A 24,345-nucleotide genomic window follows, 5' to 3' on the forward strand; every position below is an offset into this window, starting at 1 on the left:
CTCAGCATTTCAAAGAAAACACGAAGCATCTGCTTTTGGTCAGTAAAGTGTCCATTTAATGAACTCCTCAGCCACATTCCCCAACCCTTCCTCCCACCCTAAAATTTCAGTTCACACTTGAGCAGCAGATGACAAACTGACGGAATACAACAAAAGTCTGAAAATCTGTACTCTTAAACTAAGAGCATCAAGGGCCAGTATTTGACAAAATTATCTAGAACTCACATGTGCCCATGCAAAAAAAAAAAAAAAAAAAAAGCAGATTTTTATATACAGTCCCTATTTATTTTCTTATAAATTTAAATATTTTACAAAAATGCATTTTCAAAATGTATAAAGTTCAGTGAACACCCCAAATGTATCTTAAAATAAAATGTTATCTGATTTCAACGGTTATTTCAAGAATGAAGTCTAAATTGCACCAGATAAAAGGCACTTGTGCTGTGTGATGTCTTGAGCAAACGTATGTTAAGTTTATAATACAGTGTCTTCTTGAATTCATGCAGTTGTCTCTGAGCATCAAGCATCATTAAAGCAGCCAGAAGAGATCGTGAGTAAACTTGATTCCACAGCTGTGAAAATGTTTTCTATCACCAGGTTGAACATACAGCATTGTGCTCCAGCTCTGACTCTAGAATCAAACGCTACAGAAGAATTGCTGCTATTCACAAAGGAATTCAAACTACATTTCATTTTCTCATAAGTTACAAAAAGAAGTACGTCATTTAATTATGAAACTACAACACCACTGAACAACTCTGTGTTCACATAGTGTGTGCCAATGAAAGTCTGTATTTAAAAAATGAGCTAGGGGCTAGTTATTCAAGGAGCAGTGCATTGTACTTTCAATTTCCACTTCACTGTTGAGATAGAAGCGCAGTCCTGTTTGCCTTCATCTTCTCCAGCCGTTTCATTAAGTGGCTATTGGTCATCTCCATCTCTTCTATCTTATCCAGTGCTGTTCTTAACTACAAAACGAAAGCAAAAGTTATCACCACCAAATTTAATTGGAGTTTTTGCTGTGTTTAAGCCTTGACAGTGAAAATAAAAGTCAGAAATACAGCTATTAAATTCTTTACAATAGTACTGTGTGAGTTAAGGCTGATACTTGAAGAGTAGCCATATCATTACTGCAGCCAGATGAATGAGAACTTAAATATTAACATAATAATGGGTAAGCAATTTGAATATGAAACACTGTCATCACCAGTTTCCCATTACATGCTATTGAAAGATAAGGTCCTCTCAACTACTGTCACTAGCTGCTGGGAACATATTCCCATGGGTAGCAGGCATCACACAAGCAGCAGCTTGTGTGCAGCAGCTCCAAGGAAACATGTTCTTTCCAGCTTTTGTGAGGTATGTGATGGAAACTTCCTAGGATGATACTCGATTATGGGAAGGTTGGCTCCTCAGTAATATTTATGGAAGGATTAGCTTAAGATATCCAAGTTACCACATTTAGAAGAAAATATAACTTCAGATCCTCTCTTTCAAGGACAATACTGCATTGAATGATATTTAGTACTACTTTCAGTGCTGCATTCAGAGGACAACTGTAGCACGTGAGAGTCAGAGGCCTTCTGAAAACACTCAAAGCTGTAACAGAAGATTACTAAAAAGAGAGAGCTTGGACATAAAAGACAGTGCAGTTCCAGACAAGTGAATCAAGTTGATTACCTCTCGCTGCAGCTTCCTCTTTTCAGCTTTGAGTTCATCTTCCACCTTTTCTGCATTTTCTGCTGCATTTTTATACCTTGCAACCTGTCCCTCCAGCCGTCCAACCTGCAAACCCAAACAAGGCGAGAGGAATGATTACCCAAGGTGTTCCACTCTGAGCTCACCTACCACCAGTACTTCCATTTCCAAAAGAACACTAACACAAGGCATCCTGTGAATTACCCCATCTCTGTAGAGAAAGAGGAGGTTTAAATGTACTCAGCTACAGCCATAACTTCAAAGTGTTCAAAACAAAAACAAACAAACAAAAAAAATCCACTATTACCACCAAAAAAAAAAAAGCTAAAAGCAACAAAATGGCAGGCAGAACTTCCTTCCCTTCTCTGCTGGTCTCCTGGCAAAGGATGCAGAAAACAGTAGAGAATGGAACATAGTATGGAAATATTTCAGATAATATGAAAAGACACTGAACTAAGCAGAGAGAGGAACCTGTAAAATAAAGAATTGGGGAATACATGGGGATTAATATTAACCCTGGAAAGCTAAGAAGCAGAGACACATGAAAGTAGAAAGAAGAAAGAGTCATAACATGATGCAAGACATCCTAAGCCAAAGCACAGATTTCAACAGAAAAGTATGGACTACGAGAGTGCAGTCGTGCAACTTTGACTCACATTTTCAAGTGATCTGCAGAGATGCTGCATTATACCACCTTGTTACTCACCCTTTGCTAATAGACTAAAATTCCTGAATTCAGTCCCTCTTTACATTCTGCTGTATATTAATGTGCAACTTAAACATAAAATAGAGTTAGACTATGCACAGCTATTTACTTGCAGCAAGTAGGAAGAAAGTACAAATGTAACACTGTTCTGTGCAAACTAAAGAACAAATAGTAAATCAAATTATAGGTTTTCATAGGTTTTCTTGAGAAAAAGTATTGTGAAAGTTTGCAGAAAAAGCATAATGGTATGAATAAATTTGAAGAAAGATGCACTTACATTTTGTTCCAAGGTGGTTATGTCTTGTTCAGCTTTTGAAAGTCTAAACTTGTATTCACTAATTTGTCTGTTGGCATCTCCTAGACAAAAATTGACATGAATACATTTCTCAGAGTGGTTCTCTGTACTATCAGTACTCCTTCTAAGTCAAATTCACTAAAAAAGCCCATTTTATTTATATTGAGGCATATGACAATCTGTTAAACAAGCAAAATATTCAGCTAAAAGAATAACTTGCTTGGAATGGAAAGGAGTGTAATGCTGCTAAGAAGCAGTTGTGAATTTTGAGCTATATTTTAGTAACTTCTCATATTTTGCTTTAGGGAATGGTTAAATCTTTTAGATAAGTTCCTGTGTAACACAAAATAATCGGGACATTTTAACAAAAGCAATGCAGGTGAAATTCTAAAAGCTAAAAAACACATTTGTTCAAGTATCGACACTCATTCTAGGCAAGACTGTTAACTGAGAACCAAGTAAATAATACATATTTTTAAAAGTTATTACACAGTGAGAAATTTCCTGCAAGGAGTCATACCAAGGCAAAAATACCTACTCCATGATGTATCTGCTCCCAGTACTACCCTGCGGAACAACACAGGAAAAGGTAGCCAGCTTCATCTCCCCAGTAAGAATACCTCTGAATAGTAACTGTATACGTACTCTGCATTTCAATTAGCTGCAAGTCAGAACCATTCTCTAAGCCTACTGTATCTGGATTCATGCCATCACTTTTAGAGTATTTCTGCCTTTCTTCTTCCAATTGCATCTTCAGTTTTCTAACCTGAAACACAAGTTCCGCTTTGTGAAAAACACAAACATTCAGTAGCAGTACATGTAAACATTCAGTGAGGCCAAATAGTACCAAGATGCCACTTGCTGAGACAGTTCTGCAAGTGGAAATAGCAGAGCCTTGCAGGAGAGGTAGGAAGTCCATTCCCAGACATCTGCCTACGAAACCACTTCCCCACTGTTGCAAGGTAAGGACTCTCTGCATGTCACCTTTGCAATGGGAGTTGCAAAATCCCCTTCCTGATACAAACAAAGTCTTTTAACTGATTTTTACACTTACACGGCTATAATTATACGTATTTTTATGCATATAAGATGCAGGTACATTCTCAGCAAAAACAGATGTTGGCAACATCACTTCATATTTTTTTATATTGATGATACGTTCAACTAGAAGCATAGAAACTAGTATTCCTAATGAACACTCACTGGACATATGTTTTCTTGAGCTCTCTCCTCAATACTGAAACTACATTAAAACACAGCTACTTTGGTACCAGTAACTTTCTGTTTAAGTAACTGAAGTGATTAAAGAAATTGTACACTTCACCGCTCAGCAGCTTGGCAGAAAGATGCTAGAGCTTCTGAGAGCTACATTTCACTGAATTCAGTACTCCTGGATAATACCAGAAGGAAATCTATGTGTACTGAACAATTTTTGTTTTCTCTCTCTCTCTTTTTTTTTTTTTTTTCCTTCTGTAGTGCTAGAAACAGAGTGAGAGGAGCTGATAACTCCTGGCAGTCAGACAGTTTACAAGTCAAACACTCGGTCTTATTTCGTTTGAGCGCTCAGCTATTGGTGACTAATCAAAAGGTGCCTGCATCTGTTTACTGCTACTTTATGAATATCCTGTAAAGGATACACAAGAGGTACATTTCTGAAAATAACAGGTTGTTTTACCTGGGACAGCAATTCTTCCTTTTCTCCAGCTAACTTGCGTAGCCGGACATCTAAAACAAGAGAGTTCCATTAGAAAAGATGAATCATTAAGTAAGGAATCTATTTCTTGTAATTTTTGTTTTCTAAGTAAAACATTCTTCAAACAAAGCCAACAGCACTGGGAGAACAAAACCATGATATCTCCCTAGCAGTAACATAATGCTTTTCAGTTAATAGCAGTAACATGAAAAAATACCCAATTGTTTATATATTAGTGTAACAGCTCTAGAACAAAGAGCTCTGAGTTTAGTAATTCTTCAAAGTAAATTAACAACCAAGTAGTCAAGTGAAGACCGGTTTTAAATAGTAAAACACAGTTTCGTTTCAATCTAGAGGCAGCCAACATGTTTTTTTCCCAGTCACATACTCTTCTTGCCTTATTCTTAAAGATTGCTACCTCTTCAGGTATAGCACTAGGCTTGTGGAAAGCATGCATTTGTAGAAAGTCTTATAGTGGCTGTTCTCAAACCACAGAAAACTATTTGGGAAAGATCCCAGAGGAACATTTCAAAATCTCCAATCAGCTAGGAGATCAGTAATAGCTACAAAATACCCTGCCAGATAATGAAATGTAATGATTATAGTTGTTTACAAGGAAAGCATAACCTTGTCAGTAACAAAGCATAAAGGTGTGTATTTCACAATACAAACACGTACCAAGCCCAGCCCCCATCTAAACAATGCTTAATCATTATACATCGTGTGCAAATATAATGCAAGTGTACGGAGAAATTTATCTGCATGTTAACTAACAGTTTCACAGGGTATTGACTACACACAGATTAACTAAGAAGCTAAAAATAAAGGCCTGGGAAAAAGAAAAAAAAACATATGTTATCTTTGATTGTTGTTAAAACTCGTGGATTGTGAACGGAAAGCAAGCAGACCTCATAAACTCTTACTTATTTTTGGATATTTTTACCTAGCGGCCCTTCTCCTGCAGATTCCAAGACTTGAGCAGCTTCCTGCGATACAACTGTTATTGCACCAACTGCAGACTCATGGTTGATATCACCATTTGGTGTGCCATCTGGGATTATCACTAACCCATGTTTCTGAAAGTACAAAAGAGAAATTGGTGCTCAGAGGAGACCACTGCTAAACTGCAACCGTACAGAAATCTTTTTGAAAAGCCTTCTTGAAGAGATTGAAACAGTTACAATGAAACGCTCCATCCGACCTACCCCAAGGTCATGTATCAGGCTGCACAAGAACAGTAACCATTCTTCCTCCTTTTCACCAGCCTTGATTTCATGCCCCGTTGCTGGATTTCTGACACCATCATACAGCTACTACCAACATACCTCTCCTCTCTTCATTGTTTCCTTCAGGTCAGCCAACTCCTCTCTGAGCTCATCTCGCTCATTCTTAATGCAGTCAAAGTAATCTTTCTGTCTTTCTAGGGCCTGGGTTCAGGCAGATAGCAAGAAAAAGAATGGCATAGAGAAAAAAAGATGACAGACAGCAGAAAGATTTTCTAAACATAAGTACAAAAAGCTTAATAAAAGAAATTAAAAGGGGTATTTTATGTATGTAAAATGCATCTGTGTCTAACATCTAACAACTACATTTTGCAAGTCAAACATCTAGCCTTACTGCCATGTTTCTCATGACAAATTTTGTCCCAGAGGGGTCTTAGTTAATTTCTATTATAGAATTTTTTAGAATATTCTGGTTTTGATAGATTGTGATAATCTAAACAAAGCACCAGAAGAGCAAGTCATTCTTCATTCTTCTTAACATGGCCAGATATAAAATTTGCTGGAACTCAATTGTCAAAAGATCTCCAAGCATCACACTCATTGAGATAAATTTCTGTAAGTTCTAAAGTATGGAAGTAGAAATCTTACCTCACTGAACCACTGCCATCCACTTAGAAGTCTAGGTTATTTCTACCAAGCACCTTTTACTATAAGCAAAGTAATCACTTCCACAGGAAAGCAGAAACAAGCACTAGCAGTACTATTCCAGCAGGAGAAAGGATCACAGCTAAAAGCACAACGTATGGACATAGATGGGTTTGCCTACCGAACTAAAATGCAGCTCTGTTACTTGGCAGTTAATCAGACATTTTCCCTTGACTGGGCAGGATCCCAGTATTCCATTCAAGCTCAATATTGCATGCATTACAAATGATCCTGACTACAGAGCAACTGCAAAAACATGCACAAGCTTTCCTAAGAAAGTTATTTAGCTGCACCTGGCATCATGCTTTTAGGAAGGAATGATAACAAGAAAGAAATGAAGGTGAATACCACTGTATTGCTTGTAATTGCTCCACGTGATTGCAGTATGCTGAACTTTAATAATTAGCACGAAACAATTAAAATGTAAAATTTAAGATGTCCTTTCATTTCCAGACCCATACTACATCTTTGTAACAACATCAGTGTGAAGATCCTTAATCAGTACATTGTTTTGTGTTCCACTTAAAGATGACTGCCATTTCTGAAGCATACAGGGGTGGCGTGGGGGGTGAGTGTTCTATGTTCACCCACAAGGGTGGGCACAGAGGCCTAAAGTCACACTGTAGATGCAGAACCTGTGCTCTTGGCAGTGCCCTGTGATGCTGCTGGCCTTACTAGAACACCCTTCCTATTTTCTCCCAACACATAAAAGTGCTGGCAAGCAGGAAATAGCTGTAACCACGTTCTTATACCTACAGAGAGATTGTTAATAACTACTCAAAACTGAAAAATCTTAGTAAAACTGCTAGTTTTTGTATGCCTGAGGGTTATGATATGACATGGATTTCACACTAGATATTGTACTATTGCAATTCTTCTCATAGGAAAATTAAAATTTAAATAGTAATAATAACAACAAATTGAACTCTACAAGCATGTTTTGACATACCAACGGGATTAAAATCTGACTGCCTGATAAAGAGCATATTTGTCCAGGGTGTTTATTATTAAATATTCCAAAAACCATGAAATCTATACCAAACTCAGATGCATCACTGCTAATTTCAAATTGGTCACACACGTACTAGACTACAACAGCTGTACCTTTCAGTAATAATCTAACCTAAAAGTTTTGTTCAATGTCCTCAAATTGACCATATTATAACAAGGTGCAACTACAAATTTTGATTGCTTTGTAGAAACAGGATAATATAAGGAGACTTGGGTAAAACAAGTCATGCTATCTTTGTTAGGCTTGCCCTTCTTCCTTCCTCTGAGGTACCAGTCTTGCAAACATTTTAGAGGTAGGTTATAATTCTAAGTCAAACTACTTCCTTTGCAAAGCTTCAGAAATTCAGAAGCTGGAAGAGAGTAAAATTAGCAATGTAACTCAGTACTGAGGAGAAAGACAAAAACTGAGAGCTTAGAAAATTACCTAAACATTTTAGGTAATGTGAGAAAAAAAGACAGTGGCATTGTTACATTTCAAGAAGTAGGAGATTTTAAGTTTGAGATGAGAACACAAACTGTGAGGAAAATTTTTTAGCTTTTGACTTTGTGACTATCTGCAGTAACTAAAGGAAAAATTATTGTCCAGGCAGCTTTTATTTCTTTGAATGTTAGATATATAATATATAATAGCTTCTGCATTAACTGTGGTGAGGTATTGGAAAGAAAAAAAAATCAGAAACTGAGACAGTCTGGTACACAGAAGTGATGAAGAGTAAATATGGAAGACATATGATCAGTTAATACAGAATTAAAATAAGCTTCCTGGAGTGTACCCAGAAAAAAACAACAACTATGGAAGTTGAAATACTATTTTTCTGATGGAGGAGAATGTAGCAGCATAGTTTGAAGGAATGAAACAATAAAACTGACATGAAGGAAGAAGGTTGTATATATTTTTTAAATAAATCTGGGCACTGCAAGCTAAAGATAACTTTTCACTTTTCACACTGACTTGAGCTTCAGCAAATACATTAATATTCAAAGAAATGTGAATAAGTCAAAATCCTGGTGTAAAATTAGTTTGATAGAAAAAACCCTGAAGTTGCTAAAAGACACTTCCCTTCTGAAGACTACCCACAGTTAACTCCCTCTGACCGCTGGGCAATTCACTTGTAGACCAGAACAGCCACAAGTTCAGGCCATGCAGTTATTTTTTAGGGTCAGCCTGGTTCTGAGGTAGCTTTTCCACTGTGACTGCCCAGAAACAAAGCTGACAAGCCCTGCCTGAACTGTATCAGCTGTGAAACAAATACATGACTCTGTTCTTGCTGTACCACCTTTCCTACTACACAGGAACCCCATAAATACTCCTCAAAAGAGCTGATACAGCCAATGTTTCAATTTCAGCTCTCAGTCTCTTGGTACCAGTCAGCCTGGTTCAGTACTGTATCCAAAGTAAAGACCTAGAAGGATCAAGAATGCAATACAGAAACCTGCATGTGTGGCTGAAGAATTCAACTCAAGTCTGCACGCATATCTTAGCACTAGGTATGCTAACTACAAGCTTAACAGGTATTCACTGAGACTTCTCTGCATTTGAACCCCTAGCACCTGCAGCTCCCCAGGTTTTCCACTATTCCAAGTAGTGGAAAGCAGACCAATTAAAAATCCACTGATTCTTAGGCAAATTTCTAAGACAGCAATAAAGGTAGCAGCCAAATCACTAGCAAAGGTTGACCTCTGTTCAGGTTTTGAAAAATTTAGTTTACCTTCATAAACACTAAAAGCGTTAAAAGTTATTTCAATTCTGTGTAAAACTCTATCAGTGCCACGTATCTGTGGATCAGTGTAAAGAAACAATTCTTATATCTGTTAAGGATATGCTAACCGTGACTTTTACAAGTCTTGACTACAGGTTAAAAATGTTCTGAAAGAAAAAAAATTGTGCATAACAGTTAATTCCATTTTTTTTATATATTAATATTATTCACCATTATGCAAGTAAAGAAAGTGGAGCTAATTCTCTCTCTCAAACAAGATGACTGCAAAACATCTTAAATATTTAAATTGGGAGTGGCCTTCATTTCTTTGGAGTACACAGCATTCCTTGGGAGGAGGAGGGGAATTAGTCTACTTAAAAGAACAATTCTGCCCCCGTATTTGTTTCCTACCCCTATTTTTTTATCTTTCCAATTAATTGTCTCCTGGAGATCAAACACCTCTTTGGTTATGGAATCTATATGCTGCTGCATGCGTTGATTCTCCTGTAGTAAATAGTATAAGGGAAGAATAAAAGAGGAAAGACAAGTAAGAAATGAGGAAAAAAACAACAAAAATTCACATTTGAAGGTAAAGGAAATAAAGCAATAAAAGCCAACCAAAGAGTATATGAACATGAGGTTAAAGAAAACGAGTGTGACTAAGCATTGTATAATATTTTTCATTTGAATTCATGCAAAAGAACTGTAGTTTTACTAAAACTGAAGTTTTATTCCATTTCTTCATGTCAAGGGCAGAATTTTGTACAGCTAGCACTACTGTTCTTCAAGAGTTCCCACTGCAGTTTGGAGATAGCATGCTTTCTTCAGACAAACAATTATTAGGTGGTAGTTTCCAGACACCTTTAAGCACTGTTTGGAAGTCAACGTTCTACCCCACCTGCTAGCTTCCCCCAACCCCTCCCCAGATACGCAATCTGTTAACTAGAAACAACCTTGTTCATGGAGTAAGACCTGAGAGAACACATAATGAAATAAATACATTTGGAAGGTTACTGCCACAGAGCAAACTAATTATGTAAGATAGTACTACTGCAAGAAACTTTAATAGATTTTCAGCCTGCACTTGTATTCAATAATTTGTCTACCACTGGTGGCAAAATAAATACTTCATTAAATAAACACAGAGCTGGCTTTTAGCCCATAAATTTAAAATTTAAATTGGTGCTTGCTAGATGCTGACCATTAACAACAACAAAAAAATCTAGAATTAACTGCTGAGGAGAGTATTACATATCTTCTTCATGTAATCTAGCTTCAAAGCATTGCAACATTAGTCAAAAGCAGTAGGAAGTATCACAGTACATGGACAAGTTGCAATATCCAACACTGTTCAGCAAAGAAATTTAGAAATATAGTAAATGTACAGGACATGACAATAGGAGAAGTTAAACTATTGCAGAAGATTAATTACCAGCTGATACTGAAAAGTTAGCTGACAAGGACAGTATGATGATATGTATGGAATTATGGCTATATAGGAACTAGTTATGTTCAACTGGGAAAAAACGCTTTAGTGCTTTTTACACACTTCCCTTGGCAAGTGATTTTGCTAGTGTTTAACACATAGAAAACTCTCTTGAAAGCATAAAAGAAGAACGTTTGAATCAAGCATCCAGGAAGTGAAGCGTGCTTGCTGACTACTTTCAGATATTTTAATCAGTGTATTTCAAATATAGCACTACACTACAAAAGAAAAAAACAGCAACATGGTTATGACCCAGTAACACTGACAACTGTTGCTGTATTTATGCTTGACTGCAAAGCAAGCAAACACTCAGTACTGAAAACTCCAGTGGCTGATGGTCACAAAAAATCAGAAACAGCTGAAATGGAAATTTTGGGAAAAAGCAAAGAAGAATAATTTGTCTAAATAATAATAAAAAGATAATTTGTACTATCCACGCTTCAGAACTTCTGGTTGTGGGATGAGATTTTGGTCATACAACATTATCTCTGTTCTCAGAAGAAAGTAAAGGCACAAGGCACATTCACGTGAGAATCATAGTTACCAAACAAAGGATTTTCTAATACGTAGCATACATGCAAATCTTTCAGCGACATTCTTAACTTTATGAGCTAACAGACTGATCAGCTTAAATTCTATTCTCTAAAACAAGATAAATTCTTTAATAAAAATGGGAATTAATATTTTAGCTAATTTTGTGTGTGATGACTGCTCCTGTTCAAATCTTGCACTGATTTTATTTGTACAAGTTCTATCATGCATCATTACCACACATCAACATACCTCTATCAATTCATCTCTTTGTCGCAGGCCCTCTTTAAGTTCATCCAGCTTGTGCTGCAGAACACTGCACGTGTGTTTCTGTCTTTCCAATTCCTGTATGGAATTAAATGACTTTTATTGATTTGTGATTGGACATGCATTTTAAATATATTTAAGTTAAACAAGTTACTAGTCTATCTTAACATGACAATATCTGAGAAACCCCTGTAATAACTTAAGAAATTCTAACTATGTAAAGTCTAAAAACCACAGATTAAATTTTAGGTAAGTTCCCCAGATACTTACTATACAGAAAATTCATTTAATAAGATAGGGAATGGAGACAAAAGACTCCATAAAGGTTTATGCATAATATCAATGATACCTAGTCTATCTATGTATTGCTTGGAAAAAAAACTGCCACAGATTTTCTGTTTCCAAGAAAGTTTGACCAAACTCATCCTATTCAGTTCAAATGAATATTTTGCTTTAGTATTTGGATGGATTCTTCTCTTAATACAGAGGTCTTTGACTGCTTCTTACTGAGAAGTTGGAGCTTCCTATGAACTATCTTTGTAGAGTGGGGGGAGGGGGAAGATAAAGCCCTCAAAAATCAGTACCTTTGACTTCTCTTCATTTTCCCTGTGGTACTCTGCTATTTGCTCTTCTTTCTCCTCAATGACATCCTTTAGAGTATCCACTTGGTACACCAAGTTGTTTTTCTCATTGTCTAGTTGAGCATTGGAAACCATAGCTTTCTTGTACTTCTCTTCAACTTCAGAGAGCGAATCCTATGGGTAGAAAGGGTTACATTTGTCTTTTTTATTAATTGCTTTAATAATAAAAATTGAAGTGTTAACTGTTACACAGTCAAACTCCGCGACTACTTTTGTTTCTGATCTATTTTTTCCGTGACAACTTTATGGATATCAAGCTCAATTTCCATTATTCATATTATGTTGTAGAAAGCAATAGAGAAAATTATCATAACACAAGTAACAAAATTACAGGGTAGTATTCCACTTGACACTTTCTGCTTTGCAACCTTCATAACGTACAGGAACAAAGTACTATCAGCATATTATTTACTTCATATTCAGTGCATGCAAAGGAAAACATGTCAGAACACAGCAACAAATCTGAAAGAACTCAGACAAATGACTGTAAACGTTTACAGAAAAATCTCTCAGAGCAGCTTTAATTTTATTCTCATTATATAAGAAGGGCTTTATAATCTAGATTCAAAATTGAAAGGTAGACAAATCTTTCTAGTAATTATGATTATTTTGGCTTAAACTGTTTTATCTTCCTATTTTTAAGGAGTAGAATAGAGAAAATTTTCTAAGAAATACAAAATCATGCATAGGTATCATAACATCATAACATGTGTAATTATTTATCCATGTTACAACAAACCTTCATTTTTAGGAAGCTGTCCTTAAAGTGCATATTTTCTCTTTTATTTTTCTATCATGATTATATAAATTCATGCCTATCAATTCAATACACTGAATTTGAGAATTTCATGCTGAGAAATCTAGTATCTCAAAAACTCCAGAAGAAATAATTCCAGAGACATCCAGATAGACTGCAGGTCAGATTAGACTCCACAACATAGGGAGTATTGAGAAAGATATTGTTATCATCCAGGAGATAGAAAATAACAAACAGCAAAGAAGATTCAGGCTGAGATATAAGCAAATAATGAAAATATAAAGACCCCTTCGAAGTGCATTCAGATAATTCAAGTTTTAGATTTAAAAATGTGATTACGTAATCATGACAAATTCTGTAGTTATTGGTAAAGCAAAACATCAAGAGACAGTAAAGCTTTCCAACACTTTTAAAGAAGAATTCCATTTGGAAGGAAAAGGAAAATAATAGGAGTCATAAAAGGCAGATGATAAAGTCCTTCTATATTTAACAGATTTAACAAAAGCAACAACAAAAACACCAGAGAAAAATGCCTACTATTGTTCATTTTTGTGAGTGTCTTGAGTGGCATCATACAGTAATGTATGTTGGCAGAGGTCCCTGTATGCCATCTGGCCTAACCTCCCAGTTAAAGCTGGGCCAAGATCATGCTGATTGGAGCTCTCTGCAGTTTATTTTGGACTTATCTCTAGGGATGCAGAGTGCACAACAAGGCTGGGTAACTTGTTCTCGTGTTTGACTATCTTCCTTGTGAAAACTCTTGAAATCAAATTGGCATTTCTCTTGCTACAACACAATTTTTGTCTGTTGCATCTTGCCCTACCGCTGCTTGCCTCTGTATGGAATCTGTTCTGTTTTTTTCTACAACTCCTTTCAGGCAGCTGAAAACATCAATAAAATGAACCCATGCCCCATCTTAACAAGTCCACATTCCCCTTATTTCATCCATGCGCTCCAGAACACTAGCCATCAACAAGAACTAAGAAAAGAGCAAACAGTGATTGCAAAACAGATGCCTAGCTGCCTTAAAAAATAGAGAGGAAAAAAAAAAAAAAAAAAGACTTGTTTGGAGCTTAGAAGATCAAATTAAAATGCAATTAATCATCAAGTTAATGCAAAAAAAAAATCTGCATTTATGGAAGAGGAATAAAACTGATATTGAGACAGAAGAGTGGCAATTGTTTCCAAGAAAGGAGATAAGCTTAGAAGACCCTGGCCAATCGAAAAAGTTAATCTTACTAAGACATCTCTAGAATAGTTCCTTTGTGTAAGAGAAGACTAACTCACAGAACCACTAAACTTGGAAGGACTGCTAAGAGCATTTGGTCCAACCGTTAACCCATCATCTCGCCACCCTGTCGTCCCTAGGTGCTACACCTGCCCTTTTGTGCTGGTAGGCTCTGCAAGGATAACTTCAGGATATAGCAGATATTCTGGATTAGGTATGGACACTTGCAGCAAAATCTACCTATGCAGCAGACTGTTAACTCTGTCTAAAAAGTGATTAAACGCTTTTTAAACACAAAACACCTGAGAAGCTTTTGAGATTAAACCAACTGCATGACAAAATACTTTTTTTTCCTCTTAGCATTGGAAAAATATTCATAAGTATCCAATTTTCATGCTATGTTCTCCTCTAGCTTAAGTTACCATAGCTCCATTTCGTGCAATTATTGATACCATTATTTATTTTTGTAAAGCGTCATCTTCCCTATGGTGCAAGAACTACATGCATTTTCAGTAATATCCCAGTTTTGCAAGAAGTAATAAGGATTTGGAAGAGTTTCTGAAAGACCTGGATGAGGCAGTAGGATGCCTGAGGATGAAGCAGTGGAAATGGGCTGGAATGAAAATAGATAAAACTCTGTACATAACCTGTAACTAAGAAGAAATACCACCAATAATTCTATGGGCAAAGCCAAAGGGCTGTGCAAATAAGCCTCTGGAGCTTGAACCAAAAGACTAAACAAAGCAGACATCAAGACAGAGCTCCATAAAATGCATTAGAAAAAAATGCTGAGGAAAGGAAAGTGATTCCTTTTCTAGCTGTTGCAAGAGAATACAGAAAGACTTAGCAAAACAGAGGCAAACTGAGACATTAAAAAACGTGAAAAACTGACTAAATCAAAAGTACTTACAATACTGTTGACTGTGCTGACACCCAAATTTGTAGCCAAGTGGAAAAAGAAAACCTTTTTGTAGCAAGAGAGATAGGCAACTACAGAGATATGGGGGAAGTGGGCCTACAGATCACAGTTACCAGGCACTGGAAAAACACAAGAAGTAGAAGCAGGTACCCTTGTAGCCCTTGTTAAACGAAAGAAAACACCAGCAGTTGAGAAGGCAGTGCATTCCTAACTAGAAAGAAGGGTTCCTGAAAGAACTTCTCTAAATTAACTTAATATATTTTATACCATTAATAATAATAATTTAAAAAAATGGAATACATTTTGTACCATCTTTAAAGTCAATCATCGGTCAAAGATCTTAGTGCCTACTGTACACCTGTGCTCTTCAGCAACTCTAACAGACAACACACAAATAAGAGTGCTAAGTAATGACAGAACAACTGCCTTGGCATGCTGGTAAACATGCAGAAATGTAAGAGGAAGTCCTACTCTGAAAATATAATGCAATCTCAAAGTTAGTACAATCACAGATGAGTCTAACAATCTAGCAATTCTTCAAGTCTGTTGAGGAAAGCTTTGAAAATGCAAAGTTTAACACTATTAAAAAAAATAAATCAGCTTCATACCAACTCTGACACCCTTTGAAATCTTTTTAATAGTCATATAGCAAATATAGTTAAAATAGAGGCTTTAATTGCTCTAATCCTATCATATCAAAAGAAGGTTATTATCCTCTAAAGAACATTTTTGCTACCTTGAACAGCTCTAATTACATATTTTCTCTTTGCTAGAATGTCTACCACATTGTTAAACCAAGAAAATAAAAGGAGGCTGTTAAATGCCAACATTATATTGTCTAGCAGCAAGAAGCAGCCATTGAATTCTTCCTCTATATGGATGTAAAACAAGTATGTTAAGAGCTCTATATTTTATACAAAGCCACTCACAACTAGATAGCAGGAAAGAGAACAAATCCTGGAAAAGATACTGTAAGTTGCCTGATTTGTTATATTTAGTTTTCCTTCAGTGCAGAAGAGAGACCAATCATACTTTAGATTAACTGCAAACTGTTAATTGTGGAAAATTTACAAAAGAAAAGCATATTAATTTAAGCAAGCCAAAATACAGACAAATCTCATTAACCCAATACTGAAAATATCAGTCTATGATTTAAGAAGAATATAACTGGAAGTGCAAACCAATACAATCAAATCATTATATTTCATAACTGCAGTCTACAAATGATCCAAACAAAACAATCTCCTCCTGCAAGCAACATGCCTGCCTACATGTCCATATTTCAAAAGCATTACTTCAGTTTTACTTTATAAAATTCCCTGGAAATTAGAAGAGTAATTAAGTTACTCATCATAACTGTATCTTATTTCTTTCTTCCTCATCTGACATATAGCAGCTACTTTGAATATCTATTTATTTGCTAACAAAGCACTGAAAAAGTATATTAAACCTCTTAAAACCTTATCACAAAACATTCACTAAAACGTGAAAGTTAAAATAATGTTAACGTAAACCAAATAATGATTTGAAATGTACAACGAGCAGATCTTAATATTTTATCCAAATGACAAAATCTGATGCTCTCTATGCATTAAAAGTTAGGTACATGCTTTGAAGAAATTTAAGAACTTGTTAGTAAAGCTTTATACAGTTAGTGGAACCAGTGAGATCTCCATTACCCCAAAATACCCATACAGAATGCATGCATGGGAGAAGCCCTAATACCTTCAGTTCTTTAAGTCCCTGCATGTATCTCCCCTCTACATCGTGTATCTGGTCCTTAAGATCATAGATATCCTGCAGGACATAGGAATGAACCATTGCATAAGAAGTATGGGGAAATACATTTGTAGTTGAAAGATCGTAAGATTTGACATAAACAAGTTCCACTAAAATAAACTACCAGCAACATAAATACCGATCAGTACAAAATATACATTTTTCCCCTGATTGAAAATTAAACCCTCATAGCATTTTCTTACTACTATGAAACCAGAAGTAAAAAGCATTCCTCCCAACCACCAATACCATTTTAAGCTAGATCCAAATTCTCCAACAATGCAGTTTACCCGTAATTCACTGAGGGAGGCATCAGGATCCAATAAACTGCTTGTATCTCCACTTCCTCTCCTAGATGAGTTGCCACTCAGAGGAATTGAATTGCGAGACGACGGCTTAAAGAAGGGAAAACATTGCATCAGGTATGACATAGTGGTATACTTGACTTTAGTCTTTATAAATTACTTCATAACCATCAAGCACTTTTCTCTCATCTTTACTTTTTCATAGGATTATTTTCCACCAAATGTTTTCCAGCACTTATGTCACTTCTTGATGAGATGTTGGTTTCTGTTTACAGTCATCTGATTTATGAGAAGCTTAAAGAACAGTATGTAGCAGAACAGAAAGAAATAGAAAACATATCAGTTATCGTGACATTTCAAGTTTATTTCCAATTGTCTCTTCAGGCGATGTCCATAAGGAGCTGTTAGTGCCAAAAAACACTTCTAGAACTTCTCTGTCACACAGCATTCAGAATTCTCCAATGGGATCCAACATCTGTGTTTTTCAAGTCTTAGCCTCTTAAAATGCAACCTTTCCTGGTGAATGTTTTACCCAGAAAATGAATTCTACAAGAACTCGATACTTCTTAAAAGGATATTAAAGAATAACGTTATTTCCTTTGAGAATAAGATGCAACGCATTGTTTTCAGTAGAAGCAATATGTCCAAAATTATTTCTTTGGAAGTTCTTAAAATTACTAAAATACACTCCACAAAGAAAGCACGTATTTCTACTTTTGGAAAAATGTTAATGTTTTTAAACTGATGGATGAATACCAACAATCAAAAATTTTAATTCAAAGATTCTTACCCTTGAAAAAATTTCTGAATGTGATTTTTCGCTCTTTTCTTCCAGCTGAAAAAGAGAAGGAAAACTGGTTACAATACACCTTTTGCTACAAAGGACTACTAAAAAACACTATTCTATCCAAAGATACTGAAAAATATTTGAGAACAAAAAGTGAAATGAAGAAGAAACATCAGAAGTTAACACAGATCAAAACGCATGAAAAAAAAAAAAAATACAGCCTCAAAATGTAGTTTTACCTTAACTGCAAAATAAATGAATGCTTGTAAAGAAAAACCCAGAAACCCTTTACAAAGTTTTCCAAAGAGTCATTGCTTAGAATAAAGTACCGAGCAAAACAAGTTCCATTACTTCAAATTTGAGCACAGTAGTGACTGCAGCACTCGGTGGCATAACAAAGATTCATGCAAGTGCACTTCAGACAATCAGTGACACCAGTGTGAATGGTCTAGTTATTAGAAAACACATTTGCTACCTCTAACTCTTCAGTAAAACCAGAAGTTACATAAGGACAAGAACACACACAAGTGAAAGCTCTGAATTATTAAATAACTTTAATTCTTTTTTTTTTTTTGGACTGGAGCCTGAGCAAACAAACATCTCCTCCACTTCACCTCCATCCCAACTTTTTATTTCAGATCCTTTGGTAATCCAGACTTGCACTGTAGACTTCCATAGTTCCAACATTGCAGGGAAATTAACACACAGATGAGTACTTTTTAAAAGCATGACCTCTTCAAAAGCTGGTTTCTCCAAAACCGCCCGCTTTGCTCCCAGCCCAGTGACAACAGATTTGGAAGTTTGCTATCATCACAGTACAAACAAATGTTCCTTTATGAGATCTTTTTCCATCTGCTATGGTTTCTACAGCTTGACAATGCATTTCCATGGCAGATTTGTCATCTCCAATGATATACTGAAATTTTAATTTGTAATATTTGCCACCCCCATGATGGTAAAAACGATATGAAAAATCCAAATGATCTGAAGAATCATTTGGAAAGACAAAGTAATATCATAGTCTACATTTACATTAAGAATAAATAGTTTTACATACTCCAAATTAACTTACTAAAATAAATAAAAACAACTGAGAAAATAACAATTGTTTGTCTCAGCTTCCACACTTTCAGCAGAGCAAGCTTGAGTAAAAAAGCTCTACTGTAAGTTAAAAAAAGCTAAGACTTAAAATAGATAAATGCTCTCTGTCATACTTTGACCACATACAGAGACAAATAAAATACAAGTTATGCAGCACTATATGACTATTATACTGTCAAAATGTGGAATGACAGAAACAGCAGTTGTAAGGGTACTCTTTAGTAGTCATCTAGTCCAACCTTGCAACCATAGCAGAGTTGCTGCAAACAGAAACCCAGGTTAGCTTTTATTTATAGGCTCTGTGTGGTTAACTTTCACCAGCTCCTGAGGTTGGAGATTCTCCAACCTTGTTGTAACCTGAGTGCAACACTAATCTCCTTGTGGAGCTTCTCCCAGGCTCTAGCCTTGAGGAGCAGCATGAGGTTGCAAGATGTACAGTTAAGAAGTACTTGGCTTTTACCTAATTAAGCAGTGGCAGGCTGCTAGTAGATCAGGTAGCCCTTTTCCTTCTACTGTATATGCTAGCCCTGATCATTCAAAGGTTACGTACAGAAAATTCCCTGTTCTTTCTACTATTAAACATAAAAACTTTAATTAACAACAGCAATAAAAAACAAAGGCAGCTAGGTTTTTGAAGCTCAGATCAAAGGAACGCACAGAAAAACTGTCATCCCAATTTTCCTGCGACAAGCTCTGTTAACCTAGGACTCAGGGTGATGGCATAGATGGTTTCAATAAAGGATTCTTAGAAACTCTTACAATGGATTAATGAACACTAGAACATGCTAACAATAACGTACTTAAGTCTATTTTTGTCATTAAAACAAATATTAGTACTCCAAAACTCCACAAAGCAAAACTAGGTATTGCTAACTTCATAAAATAAACTTCCACAAGGAAAAAAAAAAAAAGATTTTTTACATTGAAGGGATGCTTATGCTCATCACCTGTCAAAATAATGTGAAGTGTTAAGATGTTACATGCTTCAGGCAACAGGCAGAGTCTCCTTAAAATAAAGCAGCATGCAACATGAAACAGTTTTAAGAAAATTCGTGGACTGAAATAAGCCCCAATCCTTCAACAAGCAGACTTATTTGACAAAAGAACTCGGGGTTCTTTTATAGTATTTACTCCTCTGTAGAACAAAAATAAAATTCACGGTTAGTCAGTTTGCTCTACTTGGCACAATGTAACAACAAGCATTACACTCACACTATTCAAACCTTGGACATCATCTGCATCAGAAACAACGCTTCCCCTGCGGTTGGAGCGACTGAAATAGTCAGCAGCAGTTTCGCTTTTATCAGAAAAATCAGAGGACTTGAAAAAAAAAAAAAATTAAAAAAAAAAAAGAGATTGAAAGAAAACTGAAGATTATAAGATTATACCACAGAATGAACAAGATTTTTTTTTTTTAGATGTAGCAACAACTTACACTTTCATTGTTGCAATTTATTCCTGGATTTGAAGTGTAAGAACTGCAAAATACTCTTTTCTGAATTTTTGAGACATTGTCTCTGTAGAAATAATACATGTGCCACACCATTATCAATACTTTAGCCATGCATAGTTTTTAAGTACACTTCAAATTTATTGTTCTGATCATTGTCTATCTAGCTAGGTGTTTATCTAAAAGCAAGACCATTAGATATTTATTATTGACCCATTTTCTATCATTTGAGTAATATAAGAAGTACAGTCAAACGTAGAAAAATGGCTTGGAATCAGTAGTGCCAAACTACATAAATCCTTAAAAAAATAAAGAGAATAAAATTGCAAATGGTAAAAACAGATGATACAGTCTGAAGTCAAGAAACAGAAGAATACTTTTGTCTACAAACGTTGTTTCTTCTTTGGATCACACTCTTATCAATCTAATCTGGGCTTTCACTCTCTCAATTTTCAGAATCTTTACAATGGAATAAAAAGTTTTCTCCCTGAAGCCACCCTCAAGTGGCTAAAAAGTGAGGGGAAGAAGTGCTCACATTACTCACAGAAAAGGCAAGATATATCTAAACACATGACGATCACTACAACTGACATGGGAATTCAAGTGAAATATTTTTTTTAAAAGCACATCATATATGTTAAATGTGAACAATGCGTTTAGTTTTAAAAGTACTAGTCTGAAAGAAAAATCTGTAAGTAATTTGAAAATACATGGCCTCCAGTCAATTTTCAGCATTAAAAAATAACTCAGAATATCTTTGTACTTGAAATAAATACTTGATGTAGCTTCATCTCATTTTGATTGAAGATGGTGAGATGCCTTGCACACAAACATGACATAAAATAGGCAGCTGATGAATACTTACAGCCACTTTACAATAACTACGGAACCAGAAGGAATTCCAAATACCACCATGCCACCCAACTCACCATACTATCACTCTTCCCTTGCATGGCAAGATCAGAGAGGATGCATTTCTCTCCATTTCATCATCTGCACATCACAAGGATTGAAAACATTCCCTTGCACTTAAGTCATTATAATTTTTATATTTCTGTATTTTATTATAGATAAAAATAATGTTTGAATGTTTGTCCAAGAAATTTGTATAGCACAAATGAAAGATCTGTTCTGCGAGGAACAGTGAAGAAACTATGCTTATAATTAAAGCATAATAAAAAGCAATAAAAAAAACTTTAAAAGAAGATAAAATGAATGACTTATACAAGCTTGAGAAACAACTATTGAGGCATATTTTTTCTCAACAGTAATATGTATGTGTTTTTTTAAACAGAAACAGTTAGGTCAGAAGGCTGAGGCACGAAGTAAGGCTTGTATTAAAAAACAAACAAAAACAACATTAAAAACCCTACAGCACCAAACAATTATGTGTCTAACATATTTATTGCCTCAATACAAAGCCAAACAGAAGGCACAATAATGGATCAAAACACATTTAGACTGTGAGTAAAACTCAATAGTATGCATCTTCATGGTGGCCAATGGGAAGGAAAAAAAATTTGCTCAGGTGTTCCTCAAAAATTACCCTGGTTTTTCTCTTCAGTAAAGATTTATTTCATTACTGTTAAGTTCATAAAACGTATCTTCAAAAGCCTCATCAGAAAATTTAAGAGAAGCCTTTTCCCAATATGCCAGTTCTACCTCTGAGAAGGTAGTCAGCACACCTGCATCTTTTTCCTAATGGGTTTTTCAGATGCAGAGCACTATGGATTTGTATGTTTTTCAGTGTTGTTTTCTACTCTGATTTCATGTTCTCTTCTATTCTCCCTTTTGATTTCCCAAGGTTACTGAGCTGATTTCCAATGCAACACCCCATTGACACCAAGTATTAACAACAGAAAGAATACATGGAGTGATGATCGAGCTATGAGCAAGATTTTTGCTCCATCTACTTAATATCCTTCTCAGAATTGTTTCATTCAATTTTTTCCACTTGGAAATCTATTAAATCTTCACTAGTATATGTTGGCATTAATGATATCACAAACATACTGAAAACTGATACCTAAACTCCAAAATATATATGTTTTATATATAAGAAATTACACTCTATCTTGAGAAACAGAGGAGACAATTAGTACACTCAACATCCAAAAGACTTCAGAGATGGATGACAGTAACTCCTAAGTTTTGGAACCCTTTACAGAAATGGCAAAAGCCCCTTTTTCCTATGCTCCTTAAATTTTAGTCTGAGTCTATTGCAGCTAAAAAAACCAATCAGTTTCTGACAAATGTTTTTTTTTTTTTTTTCATTTTTTCCTTTCTAACACTGATAAGAACATGTGAAAAATGAAAACATGACTATTTCAGTTTAACCCACACAAAATGCTGACATTCTTTTCTTGGGTAGCAGAATAGATGAGCAGATGCATCAGTAAAACTGACAGAGCTGCTCTGGGGCAGAAACATGGTGTAGCTATTAAAAATCACTTTGCAGCACAAAAAAGTCATCTTTGGAGCAACAGTTTCAGCTTAACAAGTTTATCTAATTTTTTATCTAATTCAGGAACAAGTTTATCTCATTTTTAAGTACCAGTCACCAGAAAAGTGAGCTGATTACTTCTCAGTGCACGATATGAACAACACTGAAGTTGACATCAGTCCTCTTCTCCCAGAGGAAGACTTTTTCCACATGCTGGGATCCAGCTGTGACATAAGGTGGTAACTGCACAAAGTACTGCACTTCAGCACTTAGTTCTTTCCAGTTCTGTACGTCACAAACATTTGAGAGATGCTTAAAACAGGAAACTCCTTACTGCTTCTTTATTTCATTATCTCACTGCCTGAAGTTCACACCTTGGTAAAATTTACATCTCTGTTAAGCAGCAATTTTTTAATAAAAAAAAGTGAAAATCTAATTAATCAGTAAAATGACTCTCTGTTCATTTCAATCAGTGAAAATTCTCATAGCTGCTGTGTGTTAGTATCAAAGCATTCAGCAAAACATGCAAAGGAATGCTCACCACAGGACTACTTCGAATTGAGCTTGCTCTTGAAGAATACCAACTGTATTCAGATGGCTAAAGAAAAGTGTTGAAAATTTTCTTAATTTTCATTGCTTTATGTCTCCAAAAAACCAAAATTTTGAAGGAAGCAACAGAAAACCTGTAACACTTACAGTGCAAGAACTACATGAGCTACGTAATCCATCACCACTCAAAGATGCCTGAGAAACAGAGGGAATAAAATGCCATTTATATTCTGACTCAGAAATTACTGTCACACACTCACACACTGAAATGCACTGATAAATTAAATCTCATTTTTATTATCTTACCCAGCTAAGCATTTTCCAGTTGCTATTTATGTTTTTTAAAAGGATGAAGAAGTTTTTAAGAATTGCCAGTAGCATTTCCTCCAACTAATATGATGTCTACTTCCCAATATAATCTAAATTTCAGTGAAAAATAGCTAAATAAGCTTTGAAAGTCAGCTTTTTTCAGAAAAATGAATATTTTAAGTGAAATTTGTTTTTAGAAGTTGCAAACCACCCTGGGAACTGAAGTCGTACCGTACACTTATCCATCTTGAAAACCCATGCAGATTTTCCTGAAGAACTTTTTCGGAGTGCCAGGCTGAAATCTATTTATGTATGGAACAATAACAGAAGCTCTGGCACCACGTTGAATAAAAATTTAGAGCCTCGTGTTGGTTTCCCCTACCTCTGAAGCTATCTCCAATAGAAATTAAGAATTATATGCAATCGCAGTTATCACAGTCGCATTCTCTCACTGGATCTTCTAATGTTATGACAAAAACACACACAAAATCAAGAAGCAAATTGCTTGCAATTCAAGTGCATAAGTGCATATTACAAATACAAATATTACATCTAAAAAATTTGACTATTCTCTCACATAGTTTCAGAACTTCTCTAGGTGGCAGCTAAGTTAGATTTGAATTGCTGTAGCAGTAAAAGGCATTAAGTTTCAAGCATACACAGTACCTTTTAAATAGAAGCTTTATGGAGCTACTTAGCCATTCTTGTTCTAGCTGCTTTGTACTTTGCAAAGATGCCCACTTGCACTTTTGCACACTTACA

The 24,345-nt window shown here is 35.5% G+C and overlaps 1 protein-coding gene across 4 annotated transcripts in view; it reads right to left on the reverse strand.

Moving 5' to 3' along the window:
• Window positions 1–857: 857 nt before the first annotated feature.
• The window catches only part of LRRFIP2 (LRR binding FLII interacting protein 2), a gene marked incomplete at both ends in the record, with an annotated part of 39,528 nt that continues 16,040 nt past the window's right edge, over window positions 858–24,345 (reverse strand). For 2 of the 4 annotated variants that reach the window (XM_079538589.1, XM_079538587.1), the window contains 16 exons: window positions 858–968; window positions 1,681–1,785; window positions 2,682–2,761; window positions 3,345–3,465; window positions 4,375–4,424; window positions 5,336–5,468; window positions 5,718–5,819; window positions 9,443–9,535; window positions 11,301–11,393; window positions 11,900–12,070; window positions 16,586–16,657; window positions 16,930–17,034; window positions 17,735–17,779; window positions 20,045–20,152; window positions 23,267–23,323; window positions 23,422–23,469. In XM_079538589.1, coding sequence (XP_079394715.1) covers window positions 858–968; window positions 1,681–1,785; window positions 2,682–2,761; window positions 3,345–3,465; window positions 4,375–4,424; window positions 5,336–5,468; window positions 5,718–5,819; window positions 9,443–9,535; window positions 11,301–11,393; window positions 11,900–12,070; window positions 16,586–16,657; window positions 16,930–17,034; window positions 17,735–17,779; window positions 20,045–20,152; window positions 23,267–23,323; window positions 23,422–23,469 — 1,494 coding nt within the window. The remainder of the gene's footprint in view (window positions 969–1,680; window positions 1,786–2,681; window positions 2,762–3,344; window positions 3,466–4,374; window positions 4,425–5,335; window positions 5,469–5,717; window positions 5,820–9,442; window positions 9,536–11,300; window positions 11,394–11,899; window positions 12,071–16,585; window positions 16,658–16,929; window positions 17,035–17,734; window positions 17,780–20,044; window positions 20,153–23,266; window positions 23,324–23,421; window positions 23,470–24,345) is intronic. The other 2 variants (XM_079538588.1, XM_079538590.1) reach the window with 2 other exon arrangements.

Source organism: Tetrao urogallus (assembly GCF_951394365.1).
Source record: "Tetrao urogallus genome assembly, chromosome: 7".
In the NCBI taxonomy this organism is placed as follows: Eukaryota; Metazoa; Chordata; class Aves; order Galliformes; family Phasianidae; genus Tetrao; species Tetrao urogallus.